Source organism: Lithobates pipiens, unplaced genomic scaffold (assembly GCF_037356315.1).
Source record: "Lithobates pipiens isolate NorthernLeopardFrog02 unplaced genomic scaffold, aLitPip1_a1.2 Scaffold_8, whole genome shotgun sequence".
Classification (NCBI taxonomy): domain Eukaryota; kingdom Metazoa; phylum Chordata; class Amphibia; order Anura; family Ranidae; genus Lithobates; species Lithobates pipiens.
The window spans coordinates 508871058-508896020 of record NW_027507903.1 but is presented as its reverse complement, the minus strand read 5'-3'; the positions used below and the strand labels follow the sequence as shown (position 1 = coordinate 508896020).

Sequence of the window (24963 nt, the reverse complement as noted above, 5' to 3'; positions counted from 1 at the left end):
TTCATGGCATCGATCGACCTTCGAGATGCCCATCAGCAGATCCCTATAGCTCCTCAATCTCAGAGATTCCTAAGGATGGCAATAAACATGGGGAACGAGGTGCTGCACCTACAATTCAAGGCCCCTCCCCTTTGGCCTTTCCTCTGCCCCACGAGTATTTACAAAGGTGATGGCAGAAGCTCTCGCACCTCTCTGCCTGCAGGGGATCGCCGTAATCCCATACCGGGATGACCCCTGCTCTTCTTTGACTCTTCCAGGGAGAAATTGTTGGAAGACCTTGGAAAAGCCGCAGTCATTTAGAAGCCATGGGTTGTATTGTGAAGATTCAGAAGTCAAACTTCAATCTGGCTCAAGAAGTACAATTTCTGCTGTATCAAATCAGTTCAGTGGAGCAGAGAGTTTTTCTCCCAGAAGAGAGAGAGAAAAAAATCAAAGTCCAAAATGTCATAGCTCTGCTGCAGACAAATCAGGAATCATCAGTCAGGTGGGTTATGCCAGCCCTAGGAACCGTAATCTTGACCATGCCAGCCATTCAATGTGCAAGGTTACATTTCAAACCTCTTCAGAGTTTCACCCTGAGAGCATGGAACCACAGGACAGAATCTCTGGAGGCAAAGGTAAAAATTCCCACCAAAGTCAAGCAATCACCTTGGTGGTGGAGAAATCGGGCACTTCTAGCAAAAGGCTTACTGTGGTCTTTCCCAATAGAAAAAGTGGTAACGACAGATGCCAGCATGTGGGGATGGGGAGCGCATCTTGTGGCCCCCTGGACAAGCAGGGGGCCACAAGAAGCAAAACCTTAAGGATCCTAGGATGGGCGGAAAATCATTTGCTGTCCTTATCAGCAGTCCACCTCAAAGGCACTCTAAACGTAGTGGCAGATTTTCTGAGCAGAAAATTGATTCAAGAGGCAGAATGGAGCTTGAATCCAAGTTTTTCACAATGATCACCAGGGCCTGGGGCCAGCCACAAGTGGGCCTGTTTGTGTCAGAAGAACATGCAGCTCCCAAATTTCTTTTCCATTCACAGAAACTACAGTTTTGACGCTGCCTTGGAACTTTAATCTGGGTTACGCCTTTTCCCCGTTCCAGCTAATCCCGTTAGTATTGAGGAAACTACAGAGGGAAAAGGTGTCCGTAATTCTGATTACTCCATTTTGGCCAAAAAGAGCATGGTTTACCACTGTTCTGCAGATGGCAGTCAAACCATCTTGGCAGCTGCCTCTACGTCAAGATTTACTTCTGCAGGGTCCAATACATCACCCGGAGGTGGCCAGTCTAGGCCTCACCGCCTGGTATCTGAGGAGCAGTTGTTAAGAGACAAAGGTCTGTCAGAGTCCTTAGTAACCACTTTACTTTCGGGTATAAAAACAGTAACCAGAAAGATTTACGCTAAATATTGGAAGGTCTACAACTCCTGGTGTCATTTGACAAACAGAACGGTAAAAAATTTGGTGTCAATTCTGGAATTCCTTCAAAATAGCGCAGATAAAGGCCTTTCAGTCAGCACACTTAAAGTGCAAGTGGCCGTGTTGGGAGTTTTTTTGGAGAGACCAATCTCTTCTGAGCCCTTGGTAACAAGACTTTTCAAGGCGCTTTCTAGATCCAGACCAGCTCCAGCAAAGCACTTCCCAAATTGGATCTATCAGTGGTCCTACAAGCCCTCACAAAGGAACCTTTTGAACCACTACAAGCAGTATCGCCGTAGAATCTAACCCTTAAGACTTTATTTTTAGTTGCAATAACTTCAGCAAGGAGAATTAGTGAGCTGCACGCCCTATCGTTTAACCACTTGCCGACCGCCGCACGACGATATACGTCGACAGAATGGCACGGGCAGGCATATGGGCGTATATATACGTCCCTGCCTTCCCGCGGGTGGGGGGCCCGATCGGGCCCCCCCCCCCCCCCCCGTGCCTGCGGCTGTCGGTATTCCTTCGGGAGCGATCCGGGATGAGGGGGCGGCCATTCATTCATGGCCACCCCCTCGCGATCGCTCCCGACCAATAGAAATGCTCCGTGACATCACTTCCTCTCCTGTAATGTAAACACAGGAGAGGAAGTGATGTAATCTCTCCTCCGTGTCGGTAGTTTTCGTTCCGGCACCGATGAGAGAGGATCGGTGAGTTGCACCAACACGACACTACACAGTAGAACATGCCAGGCAGACTCACACCCCCCCTTCACCCCCCGATCACCCCCCCAATTACCCCTGCCCCCCCAGTCACAGTGACACCAATTGCATTTTTTTTTTTTTTTTTGCATTGGTGTCATTTGTGACTGTAATAACTGTTAGGGCAGTTAGGGTTAGCCCCCTTTAGTTCTAATGTACCCCCCTAACCCCCCCAATAAAGGTTTAACCCCGTGATCACCCCCCGTCGCCAGTGTCACTAAGGCTGGGTTCACATTGCAGCGGTTTATGAGAACGAATGTGATTCGCACCGCACTGCAGTGCAAATCACATCCGATCTCTGTGCGATTCGAGTTCAGCCATACAGATAGTATGGCTGAATTCACGCCGCACCCGCCGCAAATTCGCATGGGACCCTTTTTTTGGTCCGCAGCAGAATCGGATCGCATGGGTGTTAACACCATGCGATCCGAGTTTGCAGATCGCACTGCGATATGCGAACTGATATGGGAGTGTCATTAACATTTCACTGACACTCCCAGCAGTTCGCATAGGGCAGTGTGAACTGCCGCCGGGAGGCATGCGATGCGGGAACCCGCCGCGGATTCGTGGCGTTCCCGCATCGCTCCAGTGTGAACCCAGCCTAATAAGCGATCATTTTTCTGATCGCTGTATTAGTGTCACAGGTGACGCTAGTTAGGCAGGTAGGTATTTAGGTTCGCCGCAACTTTTTATAGCGCCAGGGACCCCCATATACTACCGCATAAAGCCCCCTGATTGCCCCCTAGTTAACCCTTTCACCAGTGATCACCATATAACTGTTACAGGTGACGCTGGTTGGTTAGTTATTTTTTATAGTTTCAGGGCACCCGCCATTTATTACCTAATAAAGGTTTAACCCCCTGATCACCCGGCGGGTGTCATTTGTGACTGTAATAACTGTTAGGGCAGTTAGGGTTAGCCCCCTTTAGCTCTAGGGTACCCCCCTAACCCCCCCAATAAAGGTTTAACCCCGTGATCACCCCCCGTCGCCAGTGTCACTAAGGCTGGGTTCACATTGCAGCGGTTTATGAGAACGGATGTGATTCGCACCGCACTGCAGTGCAAATCACATCCGATCTCTGTGCGATTCGAGTTCAGCCATACAGATAGTATGGCTGAATTCGTGTCGCACCCGCCGTACCCGCCGCAAACTCGCACGGGACCCTTTTTTTGGTCCGCAGCAGAATCGGATCGCATGGGTGTTCACACTATGCGATCCGAGTTTGCAGATCGCACTGCGATATGCGAACTGATCTGGGGGTGTCATTAACATTTCACTGACACTCCCAGCAGTTCGCATAGGGCAGTGTGGACTGCCGCCGGGAGGCATGCGATGCGGGAACCCGCCGCGGATTCGTGGCGTTCCTGCATTGCTCCAGTGTGAACCCAGCCTAATAAGCGATCATTTTTCTGATCGCTGTATTAGTGTCACAGGTGACGCTAGTTAGACAGGTAGGTATTTAGGTTCGCCGCAGCTTTTTATAGCGCCAGGGACCCCCATATACTACCGCATAAAGCCCCCTGATTGCCCCCTAGTTAACCCTTTCACCAGTGATCACCATATAACTGTTACAGGTGACGCTGGTTGGTTAGTTATTTTTTTATAGTTTCAGGGCACCCGCCATTTATTACCTAGTCTCACTAGTGTACCCCTAAATTTAGGGGTGTCTACTTTCCAAAATGGGGTCATTTGGGGGGGGGGTTTGTGCCATCTTGGCATTTTATGGCCTTCAAAACTGTAACGCCCTTAGAAAGCCTGAAGGCGGTGCTTGGTTTTCGGGGCCCCGTACGCGGCTAGGCTCCCAAAAAGTCCCACATATGTGGTATCCCCATACTCAGGAGAAGCAGCAGAATTTATTTTGGGGTGTCATTTCACATATGCCCATGGCATGCGTGAGCAATATATCATTTAGTGGCAACTTTGTGAAAAAAATAAATAAAATAAAAAAGTTTGTAATTTTCCCGCAACTTGTGGCAAAATATAAAATATTCCATGGACTCAACATGCCTCTCAGCAAATAGCTTGGGGTGTCTACTTTCTAAAATGGGGTCATTTGTGGGGGTTTTGTGCCATCTTGGCATTTTATGGCCTTCAAAACTGTAATAGGTAGTGAGAAGTGAAATCAAAAATTTACGCCCTTGCATGACCGCGCAATTACCAGTTAAAGCAGCGCAGTGCCAAATTGTAAAAAGACCTCTGGTCATTGACCAGCAAAATGGTCCGGTCTGAAAGTGGTTAAATAACCCTTTTTATCCATCTACACGGATAGGATTATACCCAAAACAGCTGGATAATTTATTATGTTATTTATTTGGATAATTTGTTATGATGTTTTTATAATGGAACTCTCCTTTAGTTTTCCCTTTTTACACTTATTCTTTTCACTTGAATATTTTAAAAATTTGTCATGCGCTTAGTTCATTAGCGCTGCACTCACCCATATATATAATCAAAACAGATCTGGGGTTTTTGCCAAAGGTAGTGTCAGCTTACAACAGGTCACAGGAGATTATCCTACCAACCTTTTGTTTAAACCCTTCAGGGGAAAAAGAAAGCCAATTCCACAATTTGGATGTAAGAAGAACTTTATTACATTATCTCGAAATAACAAAGAATTTTCAGTCTTCTGACTCTTTTTATACTTTTTTTCTGGAAAAAAGAAGGGCCACCAAGTATCAAAGGGGTCAACAGCTAGGTGACTTAAATCTGCTATTCTGGCAGCCTACACCCAGTCAGGGCTATCTCCCCCGCTGGGTATTAAAACACATTATACCAGGGCTCAGGCCACTACATGGGCAGAAATAGCTGGTGCCACCCCAGATCAAATTTTTAAGGCGGCAACGTGGTCAAGTTACCTAACGTTTGTCCGTCATTACAGACTGGATCTTCTGTCAGCAAGTCATCAGGCTTTTGGCAGAAAGGTCTTGCAGGCTCTGGTCCCTCCCTAGTGGGTAAGTCTCTATTATCCCCTCAGGTGCTGTCCTGAAAGACTTTACGGTAAAAATCAAGTTAGACTTACCGGTAACTTGTTTTCCAAGAGTCTTTCAGGACAGCAGCAACCCACCCTTATTGTTTGATTATTATGCTGTGACTAACCATATTCTGTTTATGTGTTCCATCTTGGGTCGGAGGTTCTCTACTACTACTACTACTACTACTACTACTACTACTACTACTACTACTACTTACAATATGTGGGAAGGAGCCTCCTTTTAAGAGTTTGGTGGGGGTGTGTTTCCTGACAAGTGGGTGAAGCCAGTCTCTCAGGTGCTGTCCTAAAAGACTCCTGGAAAACAAGTTACTGGTAAGTCTAACTTGATTTTTTCCATGCCTTTAAGCATCTGGTAATTGCTGAAATATCCGTTTTTGGGTGGACTAGCTCTTATGTGTGTTTGCGATCTTTACCCCGAATGACATTATTCTTAAATGTCAATAATTTTGTTTTTCTTGCAGGCAGCTGATTGTTATGGACCGCTTCCTGAGGTACCCAGAGCTGCTGAAACAGATTTATGCCAGTCTGAGCCACTCTGACAGGTAACGCCATGCAAACCAGTGTAACATGATGCATGTATCCCACCACAATGTGCACCCTGTTTGCCTTCATTTCAAAATTGTGGTTTGAGAATTGGCACAAGTTCCCTAAGTACACGCTTCCGTGCCTGTAATGGTTTTAAACTGGTTGCTAAACATTACATGTTGGCCACAAACTGGCATTGCTTTATGTGAGATTACAGGATCCAGGTTGGCGCCATTGCTGCGTGTGAGACTTAGCCGATTTAAAAGGCAACTCTAGCCCAATAGCTACTGTAAATACAGAGTGAAGTCCAATATACAGGGAACTACACTTCTTTTGTAAGATACAGAGCTCCCAAAATCAAACTTTTAGCTTTGTGCTCATTCATCTGAACACTTTGATCTGTGAGCATTGTTTTAGATCACAGTAGCTAGCTTATAGGCTATTGTGGGGCTGATATAGCACCTAAACTTAATTTTGCCATACATGTGAATATTCAATGAAATTATATTTGGATTCTCCTATCAAAAAAGTAAAGAATTAATAAATATTCCACTAATTTCAACTGACCACTGGAAATTATATTTGAAAAAACCTTGGTGGACTATCCAGTTGCTATTACAAATTACTTGACTTTGTTCCTATTTTTGTTTTGTTTCTATCCTATCGAAATTATTCTTTTAATATCCAACTTACCGGTATTTTAGTCCATGAACATGATTAAATTATTGATTAACTTCATTAATGGTAGGTTGCCTTTGTGTGTTAAATTGCTTTTAATCACTGCAGCAGTTTGCACATTTCCAGATATATGATCAGCATTAAGCCACCTGAATCTAAACCAAAGTGTAAACCTCAGATAAAATGTACATTAATACAGTGATGAACTGTAACAATGGTATTAGCAGGAATAATACTAACACACAGAAAACGCCATCCATCTTTGGAGAATGTTTACAGTGCATCCTGTTATCAATGATGTAAAGTCTTCAAGGAGAAATGCAATATTTCCCAGAAAAACTTTAGACTGGACCCTTTAGTGTATCCTTTATCAAGCAGGGTTCCATTGAACTAGGTTTTGCCAACGCGGTGTGTTGGCAAAATGCCTAGAAACTGCCCCAAAATTGAATACAAGTCAGCAGGTGGATCAAGCCTGCCTTTTCCTTATATAAAGCCACAGGTTTTCATTGTGCATCATTACATATTTTAGCCGCCCGTGTCCTAACAACCAATGACATAATCAGTTAATAAGGAGGGCATTGTTTGCCCCTGCCCTGCCCCTCTCCATCAGCACTGGGGTCACATTAGCTGAGTGAAGGAGAGAAACTGAAGAAGAGAAACATTGGAATACTAGTCAGTACCAGTGTGCAAAGGTGTTTCCTTTGGAAGAACAAATCACTGCAAATGTTGGGTGTCCTACGCTTATGGGTGTTTCTTCATTATTTAAAATTATTAATTTTGTTTTTTACAATTTAGAATGGGGTGCCTCGAGATTGTGCAGAATTGTAAAAGGTGCCTTAAAAAAGGTTGAGAAACAGTGGTCCTTTTTCCCAAATAACCAATGTAGGGTGCCTTATCCACTAACCACAACGTTAATGATATAATACCTAATTGTCTTTTTTTGTAGGGTTGTCCTTATAGAGCTGATAATGGCAAAGGTGAGTGACAAGAGTCTGCTTAGTGTGGAAGAGTTGGCCATCTTGCAGAAAATAGCGGAGTTCCTCTCTGAATGCTTCCAAAGTCAGTGCAAAGCTGTGCTGAAACTGGCTGGCCCCACACACTGTGATGAGCAGGTAAGGCAGTTATTGTAGTATTTGTTAACATCTGCCTTCTTATTTCTGTGCTCAGATCGTAGTTCATGATTCTGTCTCTGCAGGAAGGTGTTGTTGTAGTCAGACTCCTGGATATCCTATGTGAAATGACCTCGGACAGTGAACACCTTACCTGTTTACAGAGCTCCCCGGGGTTACTGGACACAGTTGTCGGTATGTAAATATAATGCATGAAATTATCTCCACACACTGAGAATCTGTGATTGACTGACACAGAAACGGCCAGTTTATGAAGCTGGGATCTCGGCACTTCACTGGCGATCTGTGTCAGAATTCACACTCATCGATTCACCAGCTCAGAGGTGGAAGATTTTTGACTTCCTCCTTCCTTGTTCAGATCCCCCAAGCCACTACCATGTCCCCCTGCCACGTCTAGTGTGTGTGTGTGGGGGGGGGGGGGGGGGGAAGATATTTTGTTAACTAGGTGGGCGGTCTCCTCCAGGAATGTCTGTGTGATAATTTATCACTGCTTAATAAACGGACCTCTGTGTTTCAGGCAATTTCTGGTACTGTAATCTTGTGAAGTCTCATGTGATTCTAGTATCAGGGGCCGTTCTCCACTGTTCGAAGTGTTTGTAGATCGCGTCACTCCTCCAAAGGAGAAGCGATCTACACCGATTGATAAACTGGCATCCAGAGGAGAACGATCTCCTCTGAATGCTGGAGAATGGAGCAGTGAAAAATTTTCACCGCTTCATAAACGGACACCTTAATCCACCACTCTGTGCCAATGATATAAGAGATGGTTAGAGACTGAGGACATGATACAAGAGATGGTTAGAGACTGCAGACTGCATTTTTCTTGCACTAAAGGTGCCGATAATGGCCAACAATAAATTCAATTTAAATTGATGACATTAATTAAAAAGTTTATAATATAATTTTATATATAAAAATATTTTTTTAAAACAGTAATTTTCGGTTACAGTTTTGGCCTAGTGCATCCTTTAGTTTCGGTTTCGGCACCAAAATTTCCATTCGGTGCACCCCTAAAAGAGATACCACCATACATAGTGCTTTAAAACTATTGTTTATTAAAAAAAAAAAAAACTTCCAGACATATGCTCACATTTGACAAGTGCTGAAGCGCACCAAATTGTAACAGCATATACAATGTATCCAGCAGCAATCAGCTTTCCTGAGGGTATAGGTGCCACGCTATCTGGTTTACAGAGAGTCGTGATGTCTTCCAGCCCCTCCCCTACACATTATGCCACAGGGTCACATGGCTTCATCAGGGGGATATGATGAAGACAAGGGGGGTATTGCACATAGCGGCTCCGAAACCTTCTCTTCTGGTGACCCCCACCCAGGTTCTCTTCTCTTCTTCATCTGCCCCCATAGCAAGCTACTTGCTATGAGGACAGACCCTACAGGCGCTGTCTCGAACTGGGCTAGGTATGTCTATAGACACACCTAGCCTGGCTTGGCCCCACCCCTTGCTCCCTTCTCATTGGGTTTGAATAACAGCAGCAGGAGTCAATGGCTCCTGCTGCTGCCTCCATGTCCAGTGAGGAGAGATTTTGATTTTGTCTGCCTTCTCTTTTGGAGATATTTTCTATAATTTCCTGGCAGTTAGAACCCGACAGAGACTCAAATCTTTTCCCTGCTCAATATAAAAACAAAACAAAAAAAAAAAAAAAAACTTGGACTCGAACTGAGTTTTAAAGCTGAACTTGGGTCTTTGAAACTTTAAATATATTGGCCCTGTAGCCTCAAAGACTATAATGCAATTTGCATGCACCAAATGCCTTTGCAAACCCAGATATTCAAAGCATGACAGTGACATCACTGTGCTACACATAGTTTGTGCAGAAAGCAGAGCTGTGGTAGGGGTCCAGCAGCTCCACTCACTACAGGCTGCAGGAAGCTATATAAGGGACGGGAAATCAGACCAGTCCCCCTGCACAAGGAAAGAGAGCAGCAGTGACAGGTCTTTATTACAGGAAGCTCCTATACAAAGGGTAAGTTTATACACTTGATTACTGCACAAATCTCGAAGATATACACAATTCACACAGACATTCAAGGAAGAATAAACATGCTTCTTGCATTTACACAATATTTGCTTATCCCAAAGTTTAGCTTTAAATAGATTTTCCTTACATTGCTAAAAATTGCCTTACAAATGCTGGATTGTTGGTGGTGTTTTGTATTCATTAGAAGCATCTTTTCCCAATATTCCTCTCTAAATATTGCTGGATTGTCTCTGCACTTCCACTGATATGTCTATAGACATCTTCAGAATCTGTAAGCCAGCACATTGATTATTTGCAGGTTTGTTTTGCTGTTAAGCACTTTTTGCCTTCTGCAGAGACACTACGACTGACGCATCTCGTTGGAAAACAAAGCAAGAACATCTTCACCTCTACTCATACTGCAAGCCTGGGCAGTGACCTCACTCATGCCGCTGTGGGCTTTAAAGCTCACCTTATTCGTCTGATTGCAAACCTGTGTTATGGAAACAAAGATAACCAGGACAAGGTAGGAGGCTTCTGCTGTTTATACAGTAGCTACAGAAACTTTGTTGAGGTCTGTGGGAAATTGTCCTGATGCAAATCAATTGGGGGGTCATATCTAAAAAAAAAAAAAAAAAAAAAATGTATTTGCATATTTTTTTTGTCTCATTGGTGCTGCAGGTACTCCCAGGAAACATTTTGATAGGGGTAGAAAATGTGTGTATGGGTTTAAAAAAAAAAAAAAAAAACTGTTGGCCAGCCCGGATTACCCTTTTCCACTATCTGCACACCTCAGTTTTTATTTTTTTACTTGTTTCTTAGGAGTATGGACGGCTTTTCTGCAGCACTGCTGTGGAGATAAATCTATTTTCTGCTAGTGTTTATTTTTGTGTTACCCAGTAGGACTGCTTTTGGATGTCTGTTGCCTGTTTCCTTCAATGGCCGACAAAGAAAATAGGATTTTTGTGCTCACCATAAAATCCATTGATGACACAAGTCCACGCCTCTGTCTTTATCATCATGCTTGGTACTTCTTGTGCTAATAAACTGAGGCATGCTGGTAGTAGAGATGGGAGAAAGGGGTTATCTTGTACTGGCTTACAGATTTTTTTTGTTTGCCAGTGTCCAGTCCTCCAATGAGCAGCAGTAAAACACAAGAGTTAAGACTTTATAAAGATTGCATGGGGAGTTAGGAACCCCTGCATGCTTTTACAGGGGGGCCTCTGGGGATGATTATACATGAGTAAAAAAAAAGATTCTGTGTTCTGTTTCCCCCACAGCCCCCCTAAATACTCACATGAGCCCTCTCGATCCATCAATATGTACAAGATCTTTGGCTGCCCCTGGACTTTCTCTTCTCATTGGCTGAGACGTTCACAGCCAGTAAGCTAATAAGGAGAGAGCAGGGGCCGAGGCCTAGACGCGGCTCTATGTGTCTTATAGATGCATAGAGTAGGGCTCGGGAGCGAGCACACACCAGTGCCCCCATAGCAAGCGCCTTGCTATTGGCACTGGCCATGAGGGAGGAGCCAGGAGTGCCGGCAGGGGACCCGAAAATAAGAGGATTGGGGCTGCTCTGTTCAAAACCATTGCACAGAGCAGGTAAGCATAACATGTTTGTTATTTTACAAAAAAAAGCCAAAACTTTAATAACACGTTAAGGCAAATGGTGCAATAAACATTCAAATCGCACTATTCTTTACATTTGATATAGCTTTAACATTTTTGCTTACTTCCTCTTTTTTATGGTGTTAAATGTTGATATTTGGAAATTAGCTACTACAATGACTCTAACTGCTTAAAAGCAGTTAGGTTAAAATATCAACCGCAAAGGCCCCTTTCACATGGGCCTAATCTAGTTTTGCTCAGTTTTGTCCATTGATCCCCTGCTGAGCTGAGTGGAGCTGCCAGATGACAGGTCCATGTCTACTCTGCTTATGCAGAGCAGACAGACACAGCCCACTCTGCTCTATGGGCAGTCAGATGTAAATGGACCATCTGTACATTTACACCAGATTGTCCTTTGATCCAATCTGGCCAAACCGAGCGGAACGGATCACTTTTCTGTTTTTCTTTTGCTGAATCAGATCCGATCACAGGTAGCTGGGTGTAAACAGACCCCAAGTCAGTTTTTATCTGAACCTCCCATAGAGGAGAATAGAGGGTCTGATTGCCTCCGACTAAGACCCAATCAGACAGCCTGTGTGAAAGGGGCCAAAGGGTGTGAATTGTTTTCCATTAGTCTAACTTGTATTGTGATGAAACGGCGTAAAGCAAAACATTTCTGTGCCACTACAATGCAGAAAGCAGGGTTTGCCTTTTTTTTTACTCTCTCTCTCTGTTTTCTATGCATGTCTATGTACTGCTGCTTGCCCTAGGACATTGGAAAATGCTATGTTCTTTTCTTATTTCAGCACTTGCCAATGGAGCTCGTTGATGTTCAATCCATAGTAGATATGGCATATTGCCTTGTTCTTGTGTTGAGGCTCCAGTGGACAATGCAGTCTAACTCTGGTGGTACGAGAGAGCCCTTACTAATGACATATATGTGTTCTCCCTTATAGTTTTAATTTTGGATAAAGTTTAAATGGGTTATAACCCATGTCAGGTTTTTGTTTGTTTTGTTTTTAATTGTGGTCTGTGTCTTCGCTGGAAAGATACATTCTCCATTTGTCCTGATGGCCATTGTCACCTGAACAAAAAGTGATAGGAAATCCAAACTTTTAGGCTGGGTTCACACCTATGCGCATTGGATGCAGTTTCCCCACATCAAATTTGCATGGTAGGAGATTGTGACTGGCTTTCTATGAAGCCGGTTCACATATCTCCGGTGAAAATTTGCAGAGGGGTCCTGTGCATCTTTTGGTCTATTTTTAGGTCCGAATTGAGCCCAAAAATTCAGGCTGAAATCTGACCTGAAACGCTGAATGGGGACACACCGAACCCCTGCTGTGACCCACATGCAGCAATAGTGTGAACCCAGCCTTACAGTTTTCACGGAAACAAACTTTTCATTATGGACACCTGTTCCAGTGACAACTCTCTTGGACAGGAATTCACATTACTTTGAAGCTTCTTCTGCCCAAAACTGACCTTTGGTGTAACCTGAAATTTTGTCCTAAAATGGAAGCTCTGTCCTTTAAAAAAAAAAAAAAAAAATTGGGTTTAAATTACATTTTATTTTTATGAATCAAAATGCTTTTAAAAAAAACCTTAGGAACTTTTGCTAACGTGCACACGTCCAAGGTTCTGATATGGTTCTTCTATCCCTGCTAGTGAGCTATTGGTTGGCTCCATGCAGTGAAACCAAAGTCTGCTTTGTAGATGTTGACCTGCTGCTGATTGATGTAGTATTTTGGATTCAGTATTTGGGCGACACCTGGAGAACCAGCACTGTGTCTGGTGTAGAGGAGGATATATCACACAGGTGCAGGTGGCTGATATATTCTGTGATTTCGGGATGAATGCCAGCCTCCCTGCAGGGTCACAAACCAAACTGACCTGAAAGCCTAATTCCCTGCGGAAGGCAAACACTGATTCAACGTTTACTCTCTACACAAAGCTTTTTTTTTATGGCAATTTCATAATTGTTTGCTAGGGATTTATCACATCACATCCTCGTTTGTTGAATCGCAGTCTGCATCCGAATCTCCTTTCACCTCTGAAGGGTGCCTATCTCACTGCTGCACACTGCTCGAGGGGCAGGAAAGGATGGGTAAATACACTGAGTGCTCTCATTCATTGATCTTCACGTAGGCCTTCAGAGACTTTGGGGAAAGCAGAAGCCTAGCCCGATTAATCAAATAATTTTACAATGAAGCAATAAGAAAGCGAATATTTGTACAATGGCATTTTTCCCTCACTTAAGTTATATAAACTTCCTGGTAGGTTTTTTTTGTGCCTGTGGCGATAGAATTGCAGCTTTTGTTGATTTTCCATCTTCCTTCATATTTCTGCACATCCTTTTGATAGTGCTGACATCATAGTAGTTCAGGTGGGTTTGACGCTCCCTGGGAGACTGACAACAGAGCTGTTGTAGGCTCATCCTGACTGAAGGAGGTCTTGGGGCACACCCAAAACACGCTGGAGGGATTATATCTTACTGGTGGCCTGGCATAGTTTTGGAATATCTCAGTAAGGGTTGTGTTTATGATTTATGGCCAGGCAAAGATAATTCTGAGCTGGCATGGTCAGCCTGATACCATGTGACCTCCCTCAATCTAGGTTAAGTGGTCTGAAGACGATCACGTGTAGAGCTTTTTAAATTCAGAGTAACTGAAAGTAGGATTTTATTTTTCAAGAGAGACATTTTATTATTGGATTTTTGAAAGAACTTGAATATTATTAAATTATGCAAGCCTAAAGAGAACCTGACCAGTTCAAAAATGTTTTTAAGGTAACCCCAGTGCTGAAGGGCAGGAACCTTTAAATTGTATGTCCAGCTCCTATTTGTTTTTATTTGTTTTAGGTTGGGGAAGAGTTAGAATTCTTGTCAGGTTTATACTGCATTTTGGACCGCCGTTGGACAGATTGACAGGAAATGAAGAGAAATCTAAGATCGCAACACAGATTTTACAGGCAAGTCAAAAATACATTTTTTGATAGTATAGTACAGAAGACAAACAAAGTCTTGACCAGGACATTGAAAAACAATACATAAACAAAAGGGGTGGATAAAAGAGCAAAGAAGTGGCAAAAAAAGTATAAGAAGATAGTGTAAGAAGGTATAAGACCCTAATTGGATAGCTGCTAGTAGCACCTTATGGCTGAAGCTGGTGTCAGCAGAGGCTTGAACATCCACCTGGTAAAACGTAGAAAAAGTGTAAAGGACAAGGGGGCAGAGGGGGAAGGAAAGTGCACAGGAAGAAAGAAACTAAGGGGGAAGGGTTACTAGGGAAATTACAGGGTGTAAAGAACAGTCCCACAGTCCCCGTATTGCCCCAATTTAGTTAGACTGTAGACTGTAGGTGACTGTAGAAATCGAATCTAGGGGTTTCATCCATAGTTTTTAAAGTCCAGACTGTTTAACACAGGATACTAGCCAGTTTTTACAGGCCACATCCAGACAGTGAAGAGCTACCTCTCTGGGGTGTTTAGGAGCAGGACAGAAAGTTGATTGGATGATGTCTTAATTAAGGTGAAAGGAGGAAGACCGCTTTGGGCAGAAAAGAAGCCTTCTCAAGACAAACTTATCATTTGTGCAACATCAGGAAAAGGGTTACAAGATGATGCTGCCAACTCAGATACTCATTTAGCTGAAGAGATGGCGTCAAGAAAAATACTTTGCGAGTGAGTTCAGCTAAGGAAATATCCTGGATTGGGTCAAATGGAGGCTTTTGAAGAGCCATCAGTACCAGATTACGATCCTGTGGTGTCACTGGAGAGCATCTAGGAGGAGCTAAATGAGCTACTCCCTGCACAAAGGTTTCATCAAAGAATGAGAGGCCAAAGGATGCTGGAAGAGGATAGCCAAGGCAGAAATCTGCCCTTCCAGGGTACTCAAGGCCAGATGCTGATCTAGACCCAACTGGAGAAAGGCTAGGATATGTCCCTATCTCTAGGACAAGACTTTCTCTGCTTGGTTGATGCAAAATAAGCCTTCCAGGTGCAATTGTATCTTTTACGAGAAGTAGACTTCCTAGCAAGAAGAAGAGTCAGGATAAGCACATCCAGTAAGCCTCTGTCCCTCAGGACCTGGACTTCAACAGCTAGCAACTAAGAAGTAGGATTGAAGATTGAACCTTGAGACAGAAGATCTACACAATCTGGAAGAGGTCATGGGGAATCTGCCAGAAGCCGAAGTATATACAAAACCCTCCTTTGCTAGTTTGGTGCCACAAGAATCACTGGGATGCTCTCTGACACAATCCTGTGGAGCAGTCGAGGTAGGAGTTTTAGTGGAGAAAAAGCATAGATTAGGTGAAACTGATCCCACAAAGTCACCAAAGCATCCACTGCAAAAGCTCAAAGATCTCTGGCCCTGGCAATGAACCCGTTAAGTGTGTTGTTTAACTGGGATGCTAACAAGTCCACATATGGTGTGCCTCACCTGCGACAAAGGTCCTGAAAAACCTCCAGGGACCCTCTTCTTGATCCAAAGGCTGAGGAATTCAACGGGCCAATTTCCTACGATTGAAATGTCAACAGCTATAACTACTGGAATGTAGCTCTCCACCAGGTCAGAATCCTTTCTGCTTCCTTCTCTGGTGTGGGGAAAATGTGTAAGTCGATATCTCAGAAAATTTCTGATTCTGAAGAAATACATTGCCCTTGAGGTCCAGCATAGGATGAAAATTGCCTTTTGGCTTTCAGAACCGTGAACGGGTTGGAGAAAAAATACTGAAACCTCTTTTCTGCAGGCATCGGAGCAGGATGCTGCAAGGTGAGCAATTGTTGCACATAGGAGGAAGGAGAGGGCAAAACCAGCCTGTACCTCCTGGGGACAACATGCCTGGGCCAGAGTTCCGGAAGGTCTCAAACCTCTGGATCTGAAAAAAGCTAGCAGACTTCCTCCCAATTTGAAGAAGTGGGGGTCCCATTCCTGAGATGGGGGCTTGGAGTTGGCTTAGTTTTCTTGGGATTCCACCGCTGGTGGTGGAAGGAGGTGCAGGGCTTTGATTTTGAGGAAGAGACTTGGGAAGAATAAATGGATGAACTCCTAAACCTGGAGGAGAAGCATTTGTTTGCAGGTGCCCTAGCTTTTATTGTTGCTAGGCAAAATGGTGCTCTTGTGAGAGGAAATAAAAAAACTCTGGACAGCCGCACTCCGAGAAGGATCTATTTTGCTTGTGCCTTTTTATTGTAAAATAAAGATCACATAACACGATCCACAGCAAACGTAATACGAGCTATGAGTAAGCACTGATTTCAGAAACGCGCCAGATTTTTGTTCTGTATCACGTTTTCTGTGGATCGTGTTGTGATCTTTATTGTACAATAAAAGGCACAAGAAAATAGATCCTTCTCAGAGTGCGGCTGTCCAGAGTTTTTTCATTTCCTCTCACTTGTGTATGCATTAGCCAGCACCTGGGGATCTTCGTCTGGAAGAGGAGCGATCATCCTGGTGGATCGACTTGGAGCAGTGGTTTCTTTTTCTCTTTTTCTCCCAAAAGGGTGCTCTTACCACCCTTGACAACATTAATAAAAGTCCAGATGTAATTATCGTGTTACAATGCGATATGTAAATTGTGTATATTTATCTTCCTTTGTGTAGCTATAACTTTTGTCGGGTTGTTTAGTGAATGGAAGGATCTTGTTTTTGTGACAAAAAAGTATATAATAGTTGATTAGTAAAAAATAAATAAAAAAAAGAGTCTAGAGATTCACCAAAGAGATTTAACCTCTCCTGGTGTTTTTGACAAGCCAGCTCTGAGTATAGCTGTCTGCGTTTATCTCCTGTACGGGCAGACAGTTACTGGAGACCAGTAAGATCGATGAACTATAAAGCCGCGTACACACGATCAAACAATCCGGTGGAAAAGTCCAGCAGACAATCTGCCCGTGTGTGGGCTCCGGCGGACTTTTTTTTACGCAAAAGTCTGGCGGACTAAGATTGTAGTTTTGCACATCAATCTGTCCGCCGGACTCACATTTTGGCGGACAATCCGGCCGTGTGTGTACTAGTCCTCCGTACTTTTGAAATGGACGGACTTTTCCTGCCCGGAGAAAAGTCTGCTCATTTTGAGCGCGGCTCCAGGTAGCCGGGACCAGCGAAGAAGGCGTTGCTGGTCCTGTTACCTGGTATGGACTTAAAGGGGAATCCCTACGCCGAAAAAACTGCGTGGGGGTCCCCCTCAGAGTCCATATCAGACCCTTATCTGAGCACGCTACCCGGCCGGCCAGGAAAGGGGTCGGGGACGAGTGAGCGCCCCCCCCCCCCCCTCCTGAGCTGTACCAGGCCGCATGCCCTCAACATGGGGGGTGCCTTGGGGAAGGGGGGGGGGGGCTGCGCGGACTTTCCTCCATGTGTGTGGGCGAGTCCGTTCATTTCAAAAGTACGGACCTAGTCTGCCGCAAAAGTGCCGTGTGTGGGCAGGTAGCTCGTTTTGGAAAGTCCGGCGGACAGTCCGGCGGTTTGTCCGCCATACTAAGTCCGCAGGATAGTCTGATACGTGTGTACATGGCATAAGAGCGCTCACCGAGTGCCCTCGCAGTTCACTGGGAACTACAAGCTGTCTGCCACACTGGAAGACGGTAGTTGTAGTTCATTCATGGCATATGACCTCAGATTCCAGTACACGCTCAGGAGTTGTGTAATGCACAGGGTGCAGGGCTCAGGAGTGCAAATATTTTGCAGAGCGTAGGCTCAGGAGTGCATATTGTACAGGGCGCAGGGCTTTTCAGCAACCAGCCCGAAATCACTTTGCTGAAAGAAGATCAGTATGAGATGGGTTCTGATTGGCTAATACTGGTTTGCTTTTTGCAATGCTCAAATTTTTTTTCCAGATGTCAAAACTTTATTGACCACAGCAAATAGGTTCTCCCATGTTTTCAGTGCAATGTGGTAAACGAAAAGGAAGAACCTGGTTGCTATATGCAATAACAACTTCCCTTGATTCAGGCACTTTTAAGGCCTGAGGCCTTTCATTTTTTTTCCCAAAACATTCCCTGCTCACCTGCAGAGACCTCGTCCCCATCATGATGGATTGTGCACAGGTCACAGAATGTAGAAACATTGATTGAGATGTGAGTGTGTCTGCCAGCTTTATGGAAGCCCAGAAATAGTCCTGTCCTAGAGCTGTGTGTGCTGTGGTCGATTGTGAATCACGCCTTTTTGTCTCCACGTTCTCTTTCGCTTCCTGCACAAACTTCACACAGACTTTGTCATATAAAAGTTGGTTTTGCCAATTTTGGAGGAGGTGGCGTGCAAGAATCAGCACGTTTCACTTTTCTTATTTTTTGGAAGGTAATTACATATTGTGATTTATAAACCAACCTCTGAGCATTTCATTGGTTGTCTATATCAGATAATGAGAAAAAAAATTCTCTTATAAAGTATGTCGTTAAATGAAATACTCTGGGTAACATTTTGTTGTATGCCTCCAGATATTTAAAACAGTAAGGTCCCTGTAACCGAAGCTAGAGTAGTTCAACCTCTGAAGGTCCACACTTCTGGGATTGTCAAAAGCACATGTAACCCCCCCCCCTTTCTGTCCCTTTCTGTCCTGTTATGGCAAAAGAGTAGAAGAAAGGGGCAATTGAAAACTATGGTTGACACATGCACCCAATGCTCAGGGAAACGCAATGCTGGAGTGGTTAGTATACTCTCTCTTTTTTTTTTTTTTTTTTATTGCAGTTCTAACTCTTCTGACACCTGACAGGGTCTCTTAGTACATACATAAAGGAGGGGATTTACTAAAACTTGGACAGAATCTGTAGCAGCTGTGCGTAGAATACAATTAATTTCTATCAGCTTGTCACGTTACAACCAAAAATATAGATGTACTTTACTGGGATTTTATGTGATAGACCAACACAAAGTGGCACATAATTGTGGAAAAGTGGAAGGAAAATTATAAATGGTTTTTAAATTTTTTTACAAATATCTGAAAAGTGTGGCGTGTATTTGTATTGAGCCCCCTTTACTTTGATACCCCTAACTGAAATCTAGCAGACCCATGGTATGTATGTGAGGTGCTCACTGCTGCTTGGAAGTGTAGTTCGTTGACTTCTGCCGAGTGTGCTGGCTGGGAAGGAGCCCACCCATGCTCCAGACAATAAGGCTATATTCACACCGAGGCACTTAACAGGCGCTATAGTGCTAAAAATAGCGCCTGTAAAGCACCTCTCCTGTCATTCCAGTGTGAAATCCCGAGTGCTTTCACAATGGAGCATGGCGATGGAAGGACGCTAAAAAAAAGTCCTGCAAGCAGCATCTTTGAGGTGCTTTAGGAGCAATCTATTCACTGCTCCTAAAGCACCCCTGCCCATTGCCGTCGGCAAAATGCTGCTGCATCGGCCTTTAACCGTTTTTCGGCTGTTAGCAAGGTGTTAAAAGTACCCAAAAAGAACCACAAAAATTACGGTAAAGTAGCCTGCTCCAGTGTGCAAGTGCCCTAACTGATGAGAGCTTAAGAGCCGCACATCAGAACAACAGACCTGCTGTGTGTAGACAAGAGGCAGTCTTAGCTTGGACCTGCGCCAGGCAATGCTTCCACTTTATTGGGATTTTATGTGATAAGCCAACACAAAGTGACACATAACTAAAGTGGAAGGAAAATGATAAATGGTATTCAAAAATGTTTACATATAAATATCTGAAAAGTGTGGCATGTGGTATTCAGCCCCCTTTATTCTAATACCCCTAATTAAAATCTAGTGGAACCAATTGCCTTCAGAAGTCATCTAATTCGTAGCGTCCACCTGTGTGTAATTTAATCTCTGTATGAATACAGCTGTTCTGTGAAGCCCTCAGAGGTTTGTTAGAGAACCTTGGTGAACAAACAGCATCACGAATGAATGTGGTAGTAACTGTAAGCGCAATACAAAAGGTGCATACAATAATTGGACAATTATAGCTGACTGATTAATTAAGTCCATGGTACTCAAACTGGCAGTCCAACGGTTAAAATGTTATCTGGCAGTTCAGGGGTTTAAAACAAAGTATAATGGCTGATCAGAAAGGCAGCTGCTGTCCTCAGAGAGCTGGCTCTGTAGTAAGCAAGAGAAGGGTAAAAAGGGAAGCGCCACCTGAGTGCAGTATTAAAATGTATGTTTTACTGACAGAACATATGATTTCACTTACAAGAGAACAAAGATAAAAAGGCTCATCTGTTATTCAGTGGTCCATGGAGATTTCCTCAATTCCCAATCCGGGTGACGGTGCAGAGATGTGGGGCTGCAGATGGATGATTATTGGCAGAGAGTACCTCCTGTGGCCATCAGGAAGACGCTGGGGTTGGCGTGCAACACTTCTGGGGGAGGACTTCCAAAAAGGAGACAAGCTAGTGTTGGATGGGCGGATAGGCTACGCGCTCCGAGAAGCTGCTCCTTCAATAGAACAGCATCACGAACGCCAAGGAACACACCAGATAGTTGAAGGATAAAGTTGTGGAGAAGCTTAAAGCAAAGTTAGGTTATAAAAATGGGCCCGATGTTCCATTCGACTCGAAAATCGGGTATTTGTTTGTTCGTAGAGCAAACGGACATATAGGGCACTTGCGGGAAGTTTGTCCACCACAATGAGCTCTATAATGCACTGCGAGATCACAGTGCTGATTGGCTAAAGCATGCACCTGACCTGTATGCTTTTGCCAATCAGTGTTATGTGCTGTGAGAGCCATGATTGGCCAAAGGCAGGGTGCACGCCCACACTATATATAAAAGTATATATAAATGTCGCCCCACACTATATAAGGCTGCTTACACGGTGGCCTTGTATAGTGTTTATAAATGGAAAGAGATTAGGCAGGTTAGTTAATAGACTGAGCGTGCAGTCATTGTAGTGTATATAATCATACAGTGTAGAGTATGTAGTGCAGTCAGTGTAGAATATAAAATACAGTGCAGTCAATGTAGTGTGTGTGTATATAAGGCAGTGCAGGGTATATAGTGTAGTCAGTGTAGCGTATATAACGCAGTGCAGAGTATATAATACAGTGTATTGAAGTGGTTAAGTGGAACATTATCACAGAATTAAGAAAAAAAAACAGCATGGGGAACCCCCCCCCAAAAAAAAAAATCATGACCAGGCCTATAGGCCTAGGTCTGGTATAGATTTTAAGGAGAACTCCATTCCAAACTTTAAAAAAAAATTGGCCTGGGCCCCCCTCCAAAAAAAAAAAAAATCCATACCAGACCCTTATCCGAGCAAGCAGTCCGGCAGGCCAGGAAGGGGAGGGGGGGGGGGGGGTGAGCGAGCATTGAATGACATTTTTTCCTTTAAAAATGTAATTATTGCTGTGGCATGTTCTATACATTGTATAGATGCGCCACTTTACAGACAGACTAAGGGCCCCCCCCCAGGCTCGATATTTAAGGGAATATTTAATTTTTATTGTTTCACTTTAAGCAAAATTAAAATCACTGCTCCTTTTAAAAACCATTGTTTTAAAAACGTTTTTTTTGCATTGATACGGGACCTGTACCTGGGTCCCCATACACTTACTTTTTATGGCAATACCTGGAATATAAGCCTTTTAATATGGGGACTTTTCATTTTTCGTGTCTCATAGACTTTAATAGGGTTTGCATGTTCGCTAGAACTTTTTGCCTGTTTGAGGTGATCTGGTGCGAACTGAACTGGGGGGTGTTCGGCCCATCCCTATTAGGTTATAAAAAAATATCCCAAGCTTTGACTCTCTCTCACAGAGCACTGTTCAATCCATCATCGGAAAATGGAAAGAGTATGACACAACTGCAAACCTACCGAGACATGGCTGTCCACCTAAACTGACAGGCTGGGCAAGGAGAGCATTAATCAGAGAAGCAGCCAAGAGGCCCATGGTAACTCTCAAGAAGCTGCAGAGATCCACAGCTCAGGTGGGAGAATCAGTCTGCAGGACAACTATTAGTTGTGCACGCCACAAATCTGGCCTTTATGGAAGAGTGGCAAGAAGAAAGTCATAAGACGTTTGTCATAAGCCATATGGGGGGGGGGGGGGACCAAACATGTGGAAGAAGGTGCTCTGGTCAGATGAGACCAAAATTAAACTTTTCGGCCTAAAATCAAAACTCTATGTGTGGCGGAAAACTAACACTGCACATCACCCTGAACACACCACCCCCACCGTGAAACCTGGTTATGGCAGCATCATGTTGTGGGGATGCTTTTCTTTAGCAGGGACAGGGAAGCTTGTCAGAGTTGATGGGAAGATTGATGGAGCCAAATGCAGGGCAATCTTAGAAGAAAACCTGTTATGCCGGGTACACACAATCAGACTATCCGGCAGCGGAGGTCCGCCGGACTTTCCGAATGAGTGGACTTGCCCACACACGCCCAAACCTGAACTGACTTTTCCAGCGGACTTTTGAAATGAACGGACTTGCCCACACACGGCGAGATTGACAGATTGACACATTGCGAGCCCCGTTGAGAAGAAGAGAAGGCGGCGGCGACATGACCGGGCCAATGCTAGTAAAAGAGCTGTAAGAAGATAGCGGAGGCCCGGCAGAAGAAGCGAAGAGCGGGACAAGACCCCCAAAGTCGGGAGAAGACCCCCGGACGGCGGAGACGACGACGAAGAAAGCCGGGCTCCTCCGCTGGTAAAAGAGCAGAAGATAGCGGAGGAGCCCAGCGAGAAGACGGAAGAAGACCCCCGGAGCTGTCTAATAAACTACTTTAAAAACCTGTGTTGTGTTTTTTTTTTTTATTATTAACGCTTTTCCCCTCAGGTGAATGGGTAGGGTACCATGTACCCCATACTCATTCGCATAGGGTGGGGGGCCGGGATCTTGGGGCCCCCTTATTAAAGGGGGCTCCTTGATTCTGATAAGCCCCCCACCTGCAGACTCCGACAACCAATGGCCAGGGTTGTCGGGAAGAAGCCCTTGTCCTCATCAACATGGGGACAAGGTGCTTTGGGTTGGGGAGTCGCAGGGGCCCCCCCTTCCCCAAAGCACCCCCCCCATGTTGAGGGCACGTGGCCTGGTATGGCTCAGGAGGGTGGGGTGCTCACTCGTCCCCACCCCCTTTCCTGACTGGCTGGGCTGCATGCTCCAATAAGGGTCTGCTATGGACTCTGGGGGGACCCCCACGCCATTTTTTTGGCATAGGGGTTACCCTTTAAATCCATACCAGGCAATGGGGCTCGCGAGGTGTCAATCTCGCCGATGTAGGCGGCGACATTGACTTCCTTCGCTAGTCCCGTCTACCTGGAGTCACGTTCAAAATGAATGGACTTTACTCTGTGTGTGTGTGTGGGCAAGTCCTTTCATTTCAAAAGTCCGGCGGACTAGCACACAGACGGGATTGTTTTGAGTCAAGACTTCTTTCTAAGTCCGTCGGACTTTTGGAAAGAAAAAGTCAGCCGGAACCCACACACTGGCAAATTGTGCGCCGGATAGTCAGATCGTGTGTACGTGGCATTAAAGTCTGCAAAAGACTTGAGACTGGGGCAGATGTTCACCTTTCAGCAGGACAACAACCCTAAACATTCAGCCAGAGCTACAACGGAATGGTTTAGATCAAAGCATATTCATGTTTTAGAATGGCGCAGTCAAAGTCCAGACCTAAATCCATTCGAGAATCTGTGGCAAGACTTTAAAATTGCTGTTCACAGACGCTCTCCATCCAATCTGACAGAGGTTTAGCTATTTTGAAATGAAGAATGGGTAAAAATTTCACTCTAGATGTGCAAAGCTGGTAGAGACATACCCACAAAGATTTACAGCTGTAATTACAGCAAATGGTGGTTCTCCAAAGTATTGACTCAGGGGGCTAAATACAAATGCACGCCACACTTTTCCGATGTTTATTTAAAAAAAAAAAAAAATTAAAACCATTTATCATTTTCCTTCCACTTCACAATTATGTGCCACTTTGTGTTGGTCTATCACATAAAATCCCAATAAAATACATTTACGTTTTTGATTATAAAATTACAAAATGTGGGAAATTTCAAGGGGTATGAATATTTTTCAGGGCACTGTAGAAGCTGTTGCCATTCACAACTGCTCCAGATTCTGGTTACTCCAGCTTTAGTAAATTCCCCACATAGAGCAGTACAGATTCATGAGTATTAATTGTGACCAAATTATCTTGAAAGCCTGCCCCCTCCAACTCACTTTTACTCCTCTTTGCCATGCTGCCTCGCTGGTCCATGAAAGCCCTTGCTGATATGGAGGAGCATGTGACATTAGAGCTAGGCTTTAAATTCCAATCGCCAGGCCCATACAGTCATGCAGGAAAACAGAAGACACTGTAAACCCTGTGGTAAACTGTCACCATCTGAATCAGAGCTGCTTAGGCAGCCCAGAGATGAATCAATTTTTTTTGTTCATCCAGCAGAATAAACAAAAAAAACTGACTTGATTACTGTCCACACGCTCAATGTGAATGGGGGAATCCTCCCTGCTGAGCTATTGTATTCTGACAGCAGGTAGACTTCACTGCCATCAGAATACTCATCAGTGACATGTTGCAGGCCTGCAGTGCTGATTAAGCCGGGGAAATCCGAGAGGGCGGTTGTACAGAAGTCGACTGGCACATACATGGATAGAAACTTGGCCAGTCCCTTCTGAACTGGCCACATTTTGATCCATATTTGGCTAGCTTAACACAAAGTTTGACTCCTGGCTCCGACAGAGAAATAAAACAGCAATGGAGCACTGAAAACTCCTGCAGTACAGCAAATGTGAGCCCTCACACAGCATCCAGAAGGATCTTTCTTTTTGGTTATGTTTTTTAATCCATTCTTGTAACTGGTAAGCTCTATAGTCAAGATCTAGCCAAGTACTTGAAAAACGACTATGCTTAACTGAGTCTTTTAAGGGGCTTACCTTGTATTAAGGTATTCAAATTCAGTGCAGTCCTGATGCTTTGTTCTT

General features: G+C 44.3%; 1 protein-coding gene across 2 annotated transcripts in view; it reads left to right on the top strand.

Annotated features, from left to right (window-relative positions):
• The window catches only part of ATXN10 (ataxin 10), a 182399-nt gene that overhangs the window by 117413 nt on the left and 40023 nt on the right, over positions 1 to 24963 (top strand). Inside the window, exons 6-11 of one of the 2 annotated variants that reach the window (XM_077469350.1) lie at positions 5627 to 5707; positions 7315 to 7480; positions 7564 to 7672; positions 9834 to 10003; positions 11892 to 11994; positions 13946 to 14055. In XM_077469350.1, the coding sequence (XP_077325476.1) occupies positions 5627 to 5707; positions 7315 to 7480; positions 7564 to 7672; positions 9834 to 10003; positions 11892 to 11994; positions 13946 to 14055 (739 nt within the window). The remainder of the gene's footprint in view (positions 1 to 5626; positions 5708 to 7314; positions 7481 to 7563; positions 7673 to 9833; positions 10004 to 11891; positions 11995 to 13945; positions 14056 to 24963) is intronic. The other variant, XM_077469351.1, reaches the window with a different exon arrangement.